This window comes from Microtus oregoni, unplaced genomic scaffold (assembly GCF_018167655.1).
Source record: "Microtus oregoni isolate MIOR12 unplaced genomic scaffold, Mior012 000007F_ref0000211, whole genome shotgun sequence".
NCBI lineage: Eukaryota > Metazoa > Chordata > Mammalia > Rodentia > Cricetidae > Microtus > Microtus oregoni.
Window position 1 is genome coordinate 10,039,811 of NW_024543066.1, and position 12,594 is coordinate 10,052,404.

Genomic DNA, 12,594 nt, shown 5'->3' on the forward strand with positions numbered 1-12,594 from the left:
AATTTGTTGTGAATAAATAAACTAATGTGTAAAACAATGATTCAGGGTCTGGAGAGATGGCACAGGGTTTAAGAGCACTAGCTGCGTCCTCCAGAGGATCTGAGTTCAATTCTCGGCAACTGTGTGGTGGCTCCTAACTGTAACTCCAGTTCCAGAGTTAGATTCCCAGTACACATGTCCAGTAGTTCACAAACACCAGTATCTCTAACTCCTGGGGATCTGATGTCTTTTGTTGGCCTCTGCCACCACAAGGCATGCTTTTGTTGCACAGTTACATATCACAGGTAAAGAAAGCACCCTTACACATGATAAAATAATAGCTACATTTTTAAAGATAAAATTTTGAAAAACAAGAATACCTCTGTAAATCATCTCTGAAAGAGCAAACCTGATTGATCTTGTTTGTTTTTTCTTGCTTTCAGTTGCAGCAGCCTCAGCAGACCATTCTAACACAGGTTAGTTTGGTATTCATTCATTCATTAATTCATTCATTTACTTATTTTGAGACATGGTTTCTCTCTGTCGCTTTGGAGCCTGTCCTGGAACTTGCTCTGTAGACCAGGTTGGCCTTGAGCTCACAGAGATCCACCTGCCTCTCTGGAGTGCTGGGTTTAAAGGCGTGTGCACCCACCACCTGGCTAATTTATTTCTTTAGTTATATTTCTGTTGTAGTTTTTCAATAGGAGTTTAAAAATACTTGTTGGATTTGTGTAATAACATTTTGATACTTATTGTTAGATAAAGATGGAAAGTGTGGTAGTGTGTTTGTGTTTGTTGACAATAGTGTATTGTGTATTATATGCTTCCAATTTTTTTTTCTTGTTTTTCAAGACAGAGTTTCTCTGTAGCTTTGGAGCCTGTCCTGGAACTAGCTCTTGTAGACCAGGTTGGCCTCGAACTCACAGAGATCCTCCTGCCTCTGCCTCACAAGTACTGAGATTAAAGGCGTGCACCACCACTGCCTGGCGCTTCCAGTTATTTTAAAGGAAGGAGTAAAATATGTTTTTGTTTTTATGTACAGATTTAGATAAAACTTCAACTACTAACCAATAGCAGGCAGTTTCTTTGGTGGGAAACTGGGTATCTGAAACTGCCCAGATAGTATAGAAGCTTTCCACCTTGTAATTTCTTGTGTAGCTTTAAGTTGTGACTCTGTCACTTTGTTTTGTTTGTTGATGCAGAAATCCGTGCATCATTAAACAAATGTTACACAGTATAAACAAACATAACACAGCTTAAAATAATATTCTGTAACAGTTGAGCCTCATGCCTCAGCTGGGATTTTGGGTATGAACCTCCATACCTAGGGTTTGGTATGCGTATGTAAATTTGTGCACATACATAAGCACGCATACATTTACTGGTTTTTCGAGATCAGGTGACACCCTCAGGTGTTATTCCTTGGGTGTCATCTACTGTTTTGTTTTGTCTGAGTCCAGAGCTCTCACTGCCTTGGAATTCATGTTACAGTCTAGACTGTCTGGTCAGTGGAGTGGAGTAGCTTCCTATTTCCGACTCTGCAGGTTATAAGCAATCACCACCATGCCTAGTTTAGTTTTTTTTTTTCTTTTCCAGTTTGTTTTAGGAATGGAGCTATTACTTTACTAGTACAGATCCTGAGTTTACAGTCTTTTTACTCTTTATTTTAGACAGCTGCAAGTCTTAATGTGATGTTGCTTTTGTTCAATAGCCAGCTGTTGCATTGCCCACAAGTCTTAGCCTATCAACTCCTCAGCCTGCGGCCCAGATTACTGTATCATATCCAACACCAAGGTCCAGTCAGCAGCAAACTCAACCTCAGAAGCAGCGTGTTTTCACAGGAGTGGTTACAAAGCTACATGATACATTTGGATTTGTGGATGAAGATGTATTCTTTCAGCTTGGGTAAAAACTTCCATTAGATGTTGATAGATGATACATGGTAGTAATACATACTCAATGGGAAAAAAATATAGTTTGTAATTTTATTTTGAAATCGTAATGTCTGTATATTTATACTTAATGCCCTTTTAAAATAAATTTACATTTATATATTTATATCTGGGGGGTGGAGGGATTACACACTTATGGAGGTTATAGGTGGGAGTTGGTTTTCTTTTGTCATGTAGATTCCAGGGATCAGGTTCAATCCTCAAACTTGGTAATAAATGCTAATTGATCCCTTTTGAATTCTTTATAAATGTTTTGTCAGCTAGGTGGCAGTTCTAGGAACATTCATGTTCTGGCTGAGAATAAAATTAGAAATTGAGACAGATGTGGTAACATAAAACTTAAAACCCATTACTTGAATGGCAGAGGCAGGTGGATCTGTGATTTCCAGGCCAGTCTGATCTACATAGTGAGTTTCAGAACAGCTGGGACTTAATAGAAAGACCTTTGTCTCTATACAAACAAATAAAATGGAGGTTGAAGCCAGTTAATAAATAAAGTAAGATGGGGGTTGAAATAGGCTTTTAAAATCGAATCTTTGTTTTGTTTTTACATATTTAATACTGACTTAGCTTATTTTCTCAGTTGTCTGTGTGTGTATATTTGTGTATGAGCACCTATGTGCTTTAAAGGAAAGGTACATTCACCTGAGAACATATGTGTGTAGGCCAGAGGTTGACTTTGCTGTTCTTTACATCTATATCTATATATCTATATCTATGCATGATCCAGTCTCAAAACAACCACCCCCTTCATTTTTTTTTTTTAAGCTTTGGAGCCTCTCCTGGAACTAGCTCTTGTAGACCAGGCTGGCCTCGAACTCCGATCTGCCTGCCTCTGCCTCCTGAGTTCTGGGTTAAAAGCGTATGCCTTTATATATATTATTTAACTTTATGTACATTGGTGTGAGGGTACCAGATATCTTAGTATCCTGGAACTGGAGTTACAGACAGTTGTGAGCTGCCATGTGGGTACTAGGAATTAAACCTGAATCCTTTGGAAGAACAGGCAACACTCTTAATTGCATATCTCTCTCTCTCTCTCTCTCTCTCTCTCTCTCTCTCTCTTTTTGTTTTTTTTAGTTTTTTGAGACAGAGTTTCTCTGGTTTGGAACCTGTCCTGGAACTGGCTCTGTTGATCAGGCTGGCCTTGAACTGAGATCCACCTGCCTCTGCCTCCTAAGTGTTGGGATTGTAGGAGTGCACCACCACCACCTGGCTGCTGAGCCATCTCTTAAGCCCCAGCTTTGTTACTCTTATTGTTCTCATATCTTTATTTTAGTACAAGGTCTCTCACTTGGAACTCACCATCTCTGCTAGACTCGCTGGCCTTCAAGTCCCTGGGATCTGTCTGTCTTTGTTTTCCCAGTCCTGTGGTTACGGGTGTGTGCCACCATGTCTAGCTTTCATGTGACTTTTTGGGATCCAGATTTGAGTCCTCATGCGTGTATAGCAAGCATTTTACCCAATGAGCCAACTCCTGTACCCCTGAAATTTAGGGGTGAGCCTGGTGGTGATGGCATAGGCATTTTATCCCAGCACTTAGGAGGAAGAGGCAGGAGGATCTCTGTGAATTTGAGGCTAGCTTGGTCTACAAGAGCTAGTTCCAGGATAGGCACCAAAGCTACAGAGAAACCTTGTCTTGAAAAACCAAAACCAAAGGAAAATAAAAAACAAAAAAAAAAAAATTGGGGGAGGGCTTGTTTTGAGATAGGTTCGCATTGTGTAGCCCTAGCTGGCTTGGAATTAACTGTAGACAGGGATCACAGTGAACTCACAGAGGTCCCTTTACCTTTTTTCCCTGAGGGCTGAGATTAAAGGTATTTACCACCAAGTCTAGCCAAAGAACATTAAGGGTTTTTTTTGTTTTGTTTCTGTTTTTTATTCTTTTGTTTGGTTGATTTCTTGATGCAGGGTTTTACTACATAGCCTTCGCCAACCTAGAACTTAAGGTGTTGACCAGTCTGGCCTTGAACTCTTAGATAACCACCTGCCTCTGCCTTCTGAGTGCTAGGATTAAACCTCTTTGTCAGACATTTGTTTTCTTTCTTTCTTTTTTTTTTCTTTTTTTGGTTTTTCAAGACAGGGTTTCTCTGTGGCTTTGGAGCCTGTCCTGGAACTAGCTCAGGCTGGTCTCAAACTCACAGAGATCCGCCTGCCTCTGCCTCCCAAGTGCTGGGATTAAAGGCGTGCGCCACCACCGCCCGGCCAGACATTTGTTTTTAACTGAAAAAAAATTCCCCCTTCAATTAATTTGGTGTTTGGTGGTCTTTTTTTTTTTTTTAAAGATTTATTTATTTATTATGTATACAGTATTCTCAGTACTCTTCCTGCAGGCCAGAAGAGGGCACAGATCTCATTACAGATGGTTGTGAGCCACCATGTGGTTGCTGGGAATTGAACTCAGGACCTTTGGAAGAGCAGGTGGTGCTCTTAACCACTGAGCCATCTCTCCAGCCCCCGTGTTTGGTGTTCTTGTTTTGTTTTTGAGACAGTTTCTCTCTGTATCTCTGTAGCCTGTCCTGGAACTCGCTCTGTAGACCAGGCTAGCTTCGAACTCAGAGATCTGCCCGTTTTTGCCTCCCTAATGCTGGGATTAAAGAAATGCGCCATCAGTCCTCACTCTGCCTTATTCCTTTGAGACAGGGTTTCTCACTAAACCTGGAGCTAGGCTAGTGGCCAGCAGAACCCAGTGATCCTCTGTGGTCACAGCAGGCATTTGGAGCCATGGCTGACTTCTCGTGTAGTCTGCACAACAACTACTATGGCCCACTTAGCCAGTTTCCTTAGGTGATCTTAATGCACTTCCTCTGAAGTATGTGCTGTGTTATTATTGTTCAAGATTTTTGTGCTGTTGTGCCTCCTTTTTTCCATCCTCTCTAAAATCTTACCCTTGGGCTATTGTAGTGACAGTTCTGTACATAGAGAGGCATTGAGAAAACAGAAGGGCAAATTGTTCTTGTGCTTGAAACCTTCCTTTTTACATACAACAGAAGGTGAAATGTAATCAATTTAAAAGTGAGTCTAGGATTGGAGAGATGACTCTGCAGTTAAGGGCACTCCACACTCCTGCAAAAGACAATTCTTCAATTTCCAGCATATCAGGTGGCTCACAGCAGCCTATAATTCTAGCTCCAGGGGGATTTGATATCTCTGACTTCTAGGGTACCAATTTGTCTAAGCACATCCACAAGAGACCCATAACAGATGATTAAGAATAAAAATAAATCTTTAAGGTCTGTAGAAATGGCTCAGAAGTTTAAAGCTCTTGTTGTTCTTACAGGAGACCCAAGTCTGGTTCCCATCACCTGTAAATCTAGTTCCAGGGAGCAGACACCCTCCTGAGCTCAGTGGGCCCTTGCATACATATGGTCTGCATTTTTATCTACAGGCAAAACATTTATAAATCTAAAAGCACTTTTAAAAGATAAATAATACTATCCAGGCTTCCATTTTAGTTGTAATATACTTTAAAATCACTATAGTCTTTGAAAGGCAGCAGCAGTCAGATCTGTGACGCCAGCCTGGTAATACAAAGGTTCTAGGCATGCGAAGGCTCCATAAAAGAGACCCTGTTTCCTAAAGAAGAGAAGTAAAACAAACAAAAATATGTAATTTTTTTTTGTGGTAAGAGCTCTTCAATAGTATATAAGTCATTTTGGTATAATCTTTCTTGTGTTTATATTTATGTTTTTTTTCCCCAGTGCTGTTAAAGGGAAAACCCCCCAAGTTGGTGATAGAGTATTGGTTGAAGCAACTTACAATCCTAATATGCCTTTTAAATGGAATGCACAAAGAATTCAAACACTACCAAATCAGGTACATAATAAAGTGCAATAGAAACTTGATACTTGACTTTGCTGGTTTACAATGTAATTTCTTTTCAAAGAAATTTTCTATTTATTTATTTTGGTTTGTTTTTAGAATCAGTCCCAAACCCAACCTTTACTGAAGACTCCTACTGCTGTAATTCAGCCGATTGTGCCACAGACAACCTTCGGTGTTCAGGCACAGCCCCAACCCCAGTCATTACTGCAGGCCCAGATATCCGCTGCTTCTATTACGCCACTATTGCAGACACAACCACAGCCCTTACTACAGCAACCACAGCAGAAAGGTATTAAATATAATGTATCATTGCTTCTTATGTTTGTTTGTTTTTGTCATTGTTTTTAGATTTTATTTTATGTGTATTAATGTTTTGTCATGGATTCTGGGTTCCCTGTAGTTACAGACAGTTGCGAGCTGTCATGTGGGTGCTGGGAACTGAACCCCAGTCCTCTGGAAGAGGAGTTAGTGCTCTTAACCACTGAGCCATCTCTCTAGTCCCACTTCTTGTTTCTAATAAATGTGTAGATGTTTAAATTGCTGAAATAGTAGGAACATGTTGCTAATAAACGAGAGATTAGGGACTTTGAGAAAACATGAAAGGAAGCTTAAGTATCATTTTGTTTTGTTTTTAAAGACAGGGTTAGTTTCTCTGTGTAGCCCTGGGTGTCCTGAAACTTGTTTTTTTGGTTTTTTTTTTTTGCCTTCTTTGGGGTGTTTCAAGACAGGGTTTTTCTGTGTAGCTTTGGAGCCTGTTCTGGAACTCAGTCTGTAGACTAGGTTGGCCTTGAATACACGGAGATCCATCTGCCTGCCTCTGCCTCCCAAGTGCTGGGATTAAAGGCACCACCACCGGTAGGCCATGCTGCATCATTTTAGATGCTTTCAGTTATCCCAATGTTACTAATATGGAATTTGATTATTTGCAGGTGTCATTAACCAGAGATTCCTCTGGTTTAAAGGAATCCTTTTCCCCCCTGCAAATGAATAATCTCCCAACTGGTATTTTAATATTCTCCGGCTATCTTATTCCATAGTATTCATTGATTTAGTGTATATACTTTAGGTGTTGGCAAATTGTAGCCCTTGATTTCTAGGTCATAGTTTGAGTAATTCTGATATTAAGCAAATTTTAAAAGAAAAATGTCGCGTCCCTGTCTCCCCGCCGCCTCTATTTTTTTCTTTTGGTTTTTGAAACAAGTTTTTTTGTGTGTGTATTTCTGGCTGTCATAGAACACATTCTGTAGGCCAGGCTGACCTCAGACTCAGAGATCTGTCTGCCTCTGCCTCTCAAGTACTGGGATTAAAGGCATGTGCCACCACTGCCTGGCTGAAAAGTGTCTTTGTAGTTGTTTTTCTGTTTCCTTTTGTTTTAAAATATAGTCTAAAATCTTTATAGAATTATGAGATGTTAAAAAGGAAATGAGAATTTAAATTTTTCATTGTCTAGAATATGTTCTGACATCAAGGGTATCAGTCTCAAATGTGGTATAAATATATACATACAGGCAAAGAACTTTAACACACAGAAGATATTTTGAAAACTGGGTTAATAAAATAAAAATATATTTGATGAGGCCTAAGATGCAGCTCTGAAGTACAGTGTTTGTTTCAGATAGGCAAGGGCCTGGGTTTGGTCTTGAGCACCCCTCCCCCTCCATACACACACCAAGCTAGTTGTAATAACAGAAGACCAGCCAGCCATGAAAAAGAATCCATTCTTTTGTCTGCTTCCCTTTTCCTCTGAATGAGTATAGTCAATATTGATGGTTTTAGACTTGAGCCAAAGAATTCATTAGAATTCTGCTGGGTTTTTTTGCTATGTTTTGTGATAAGGTATCACCTTCTAGCCCTGACTGTTTTGTAATTTGTTACATTGACCAGGCTAGATTTGAACTCACAAAGATCTACCTGCTTCTGTCTCCCATATGTGCTAGGATTAAAGGCATGAACCATCACACGTAGCAAAGAACTTTGATACACATTCTACTTTTTGTTTGTTTTGCTTTATTTTTCTGGATAGGATTTCTCTGTGTAGCTGTAGTTGTCCTGGAACTCACTCTGTAGACCATGCTGGACTGCCTTGAGTGCTGGGATTAAAGGAGTGCGCTGCCAGCACCACTTGGCCATATTCTACTTTTTAGCATAGATTTATCCCTATTTTGCTTCCATTGTACCAAAGAAATTGACTTTTATTGTTCTATGTGGAAAAATAGATAACTATATTATTTGAAAAAGAAAATTTTTAGTTTTCAGTACCAGGGACAAATCGCCAGATACAATCTCTTCCTTAGAAATAACTATATTTTGTTGTCTTGGGAAACAGATAGCTTTGGTGAACCCCACTTACTTAGTTATCTTTATCTTACTGGGCCTTGTGATGTATTTTGAGCTTCGTTTAACAATTTTTTAAATTTTTTCTTCTGTATCTTTTAAAGCTGGCTTATTGCAGCCTCCTGTCCGTATAGTGTCTCAGCCTCAGCCGGCACGGAGATTAGATCCACCGTCTAGATTTTCAGGAAGGAATGACAGAGGGGATCAAGTACCTAATAGGAAAGATGACCGAAGGTATGTTTGAAAGTAACATTGTGGGCTGGAGAAACAGCTTAAAGGTAAGAGCACTGTCTGCTCTTCTATGGACCCAGGGTTGGTTCCCAGCATCCATGTGGTGGCAGTTCAGGGGTTTCTCAGTCTCTCTCCTGCCTTTCTCAGGCATACAGGGGGTGCACACCTACATGTAGACAAAATACTTATATGAATAAAATAAATGAGAAGTTGCTATAAGTTTAAGGCATAAAGCCATCCTGGACTACATAGTTAGTACCAAGCCAGCCAGGTCTGTATAACAAGACTCTGTCAAAAAAGAAATGAAAAGGAAAGAAAGAAAAATATTTCAAAGAACTATTCATTTGTGTTTAGTTATATAACCTTGAGTGACCTGGAACTTCTAAATTCTCTTGACTTCTGAGTGCTGGGATTAAAGATGTATATCACCATGCCTGGCAAGAGCCTTTTAATAATACCAATAAATATTAGTGATTTTATTTTTACTACATTTATTTAATTTGCATCTGTTCGTTCCTATGCCATAGTATATATGTGAAGGTCAGAGGAAAACTTGGAATGTCTGTTCTTCTTTTACCATGTGGGTTCTGGGAATGAAACTCGGGTCCTCAGGCCTGATAGCAGAGCCTATACCTGCTGGGCCATCCTGTTGACCCCAGAGTGATTTTAGACATCCTTGCTTTAAGTCGTGAAAGGGACAGAGAAAGACGCAGATCCAGAGAAAGATCACCTCAGAGGAAACGTTCCCGGGAGAGGTCACCCCGGAGAGAAAGAGAGCGATCCCCTCGGAGAGTTCGTCGTGTTGTTCCACGCTACACAGTGCAGTTTTCAAAATTTTCTTTAGATTGGTAAGTTTTCTCTTCTGTATTTGTTTGTTTAATTTCATTAGTAGTGTCATAGTTTGGTATAGAATATAATTATGGATATATTTTTTTTTTTTATAAAATTTAGTAACATTTTGTGCTATTTCTATGAGGTCAGAAATGCAGTTTGAAGCCGGGCGGTGGTGGCGCACGCCTTTAATCCCAGTACTTGGGAGGCAGAGGCAGGCGGATCTCTGTGAGTTCGAGGCCAGCCTGGTCTACAAGAGCTAGTTCCAGGACAGGCTCCAAAACCACAGAGAAACCCTGTCTCGAAAAACCAAAAAAAAAAAAAATAAAAGAAATGCAGTTTGAATTTGGAATGTAGTTCTGTATAAAAAGAATTAGATTTGAATACATATTAGGAAAGCAACTACTTAAAAGAAGCATCTATGGTTTGGGAACATAGTCCAGGACTAGAGAGGATTTACCCAGTATTGAAGGCACTAGGTTCAGTCCTAGTACCAGACCAACCCCAAGCAACCAAGTAAGCAAGCTTCTAGATAATGTTTCTTTATAATGAAATTTTTCTTTAAGGTTAGAATAATTTAGGATCAGGATTTACTGTAACTTCTAATATTGCAGATAATCTGTTCTGTGATGAAACAATAATAAAATTATTAAGCCAGTTTTAAGATTAACTGTGTCGGGGGGGCTGGAGAGATGGCTCAGTGGTTAAGAGCATTGCCTGCTCTTCCAAAGGTCCTGAGTTCAATTCCCAGCAACCACATGGTGGCTCACAACCATCTGTAAAGACGTCTGGCGCCCTCATCTGGCCTTCAGGCATACAGACAGAATATTGTATACATAATAAATAAATATTTAAAAAAAAAAAAAAAAGATTAACTGTGTCGGATGGGCTGTGGTGGCACATAGCCAGGACTGTTAAGTAAGCCTGTCTTGGAAAGCATAAAAAAATAAATTAACTGTGGCAGGGTATTGTAATATAGAAAATTGACTTAATATATATGTATACAAACTTGTGTAATTTACATGCTTGTATTTTTAAATTCATTAACCCTTAGAATCTGAAGTCAGAAGGAGGTTAATGCATTTCTCAGCGTAATCTACAAAATCTCATAAATTTACAGGATTATTATGAAGTTGCATTAAATATCTATAGCACTTAACCTAATATATAACAGTTTCATATTCTCTGTAATTCATTGTGGTAGTTAGTAGTATGGTACACCTAGATCATAGGTGGAAAAAAGAAAAGATGGATGTGGTGGCACATGCCTTTAATAACAGCACTTGGGAGGCAGAGATGGGTGTATTTCTGTGCTTTGGAGCCAGCCACGTCAACAACAATCAGGTTCCACAACAACCAGTACTACATAGAGACCCTGTCTTAAAAATCAAAATGAAAAATGAAAAAGTTCCAGCTGGCCAGTGGTGGTGCACACCTTTAAATATAGCATTCAGAAGGCAGAGGCAGGCAGATCTCTGTGAATTTAAGACCAACCTGGTCTACAGAGTGTGTTCCCAGACAGCAAGAGCTGCACAGAAAAACCTTGTCTTCAAAAACAAACCAAACAAAAACAAACAAACAAAAAACAAACAAAAAAAAACAAAAAGGAAGAGGAAAAAAAAAACCCTAGATTGACAGTAAAATTAGAAAAATTATGTTTAAAGCTGTTTAGCATTGGTAGCTATTTCTACCTTTCAAAATAGATAACATGAATATTCATGATACTAGCTTATCAAATGTTAAAATTTCTGTATAGTAAGTTCTAGATTTAAGAAACTAGTGTTTGTTGTTTAATGCCTAGAAAATTTTACCTTGTGACAGTATGGTTATATAATTGGGGTCAAATCAGCAAGTATTCTTAGGTTATATTAGTTTTTTATCTATGTTTACTTTTAACATAGTTAGGATATTTCAGAAAAATCCAAAGAGAATCAAAAGTACTTCCCCAGCCTCTAAAATATTGTTATATGGAGTGATTTTTTTATTCTATTTGTTGTCAATATTCAGTGTTTTTCTCTGAAAAGTTGGTGATAGAATATGAAATATACTAGCCATCTAGTTCTTTCCAAGTTAGACTTTCACAATTTCATTTTACCACCTTTATGTAAATTTCCAGAACATTAAGTGAACCAATTGCAAATAAAAGCTTTAAACCTCTTCATCTGTAGTTGTAGACCTCAGAATTTCCTGATACTAATATGGTTATGTGTATAAAGGGAAATGAACTGTTTGTACTTCGTTCTATTTCGTTATAGGTGTTACCCCCGCCTTGGGGCAAAATATGACTTGTTAATTTTAGTGTTGGAAAATTTGGACATAATTCTCTTCCTTAAAAATAAAACTGAAGGAAGTGGGCTGTTAAAATGCAGTTAAAAGGGCTGGAGAGATGGCTCAGTGTTTAAGAGCACTGGCTGCTCTTCCAAAGATCCTGAGTTCAATTCCCAGCAACCACATGGTGGCTCACAACCATCTATAATGAGATCTGGTACCCTCTTCAGGCCTGCAGGCATACATGCAGGCAGAATACTGTATACATAGTAAATAAATCTTTAAAAAAAAAAAGAAAAAAAATGCAGTTAAAAGAGGGTGTAGTGCCAGGCGGTGGTGGCGGCGTACGCCTTTAATCCCAGCACTTGGGAGGCGGATCTCTGTGAGTTCGAGGCCAGGCTGGTCTATAAGAGCTAGTTCCACGACAGGAACCAAAAAGCTATGGAGAAACCCTGTCTCGAAAAATAAAAAAAAAAAAAAAAAAAGAGGGTGTAGTATAGCTGGGTGGTGGTGGCACACGCCTTTAATCTCAGCACCCAGAGGGCAGGGGCAGGCGGATCTGTGGGTTTGAGGCCAGCCTAGTCTACTGAGTGAAGTCCCAATAGTCAGGACTACACAGGGGTTTCCTCCGTCTCGGAAAAAAAAAAAAACAAAAAAATTAAAGGAGTGTGTAGTGCCTTTGCAGGGAACATGAGTTTGATATCCAGCACCACTTCTGCAGTTGACAACTACCTGTGCACATACCCACAAACAGATCTACCCAACACATAATTAAAAATGGTAATAAAACAATTAAAAACAAAATTGAAGTGGCTGGAGAGATTGCTCAGTAGTTAAGAGCACTTGATGATCTTTCAGAGAAACTGGACTCAGTTCTCAGCATCCACATGGAGTAGCTTATAAATCCTTTTCATACACCGTTTTCTGGTACCTGAGTGCACACGGTGCACACACGTAAACAGACATACAGATACACACTTGAAAAAAATAAAAACAAAACCTTGCGATGTATTTTTCACACTTCTGTTATTCTGACAGTGGTGTCTTCAAAGCGGAGGTGTTCTGTCACCAGCCATGAAGCTGTACATATACCCGCTGTTGAAGAGTCTACCAGCATTACTACTGAGCTACAGCCACAATCTATAGTTATTATTTTAGATTTCAAATAAAGACA

At 39.2% G+C, this 12,594-nt stretch overlaps 1 protein-coding gene across 5 annotated transcripts in view; it reads left to right on the forward strand.

Moving 5' to 3' along the window:
• The window catches only part of Ccar1 (cell division cycle and apoptosis regulator 1), a 52,938-nt gene that overhangs the window by 8,061 nt on the left and 32,283 nt on the right, over positions 1–12,594 (forward strand). For 4 of the 5 annotated variants that reach the window (XM_041655420.1, XM_041655419.1, XM_041655423.1 and 1 more), the window contains exons 5-10: positions 423–455; positions 1,691–1,884; positions 5,633–5,747; positions 5,853–6,045; positions 8,195–8,324; positions 9,008–9,169. In XM_041655420.1, coding sequence (XP_041511354.1) covers positions 423–455; positions 1,691–1,884; positions 5,633–5,747; positions 5,853–6,045; positions 8,195–8,324; positions 9,008–9,169 — 827 coding nt within the window. The remainder of the gene's footprint in view (positions 1–422; positions 456–1,690; positions 1,885–5,632; positions 5,748–5,852; positions 6,046–8,194; positions 8,325–9,007; positions 9,170–12,594) is intronic. The other variant, XM_041655422.1, reaches the window with a different exon arrangement.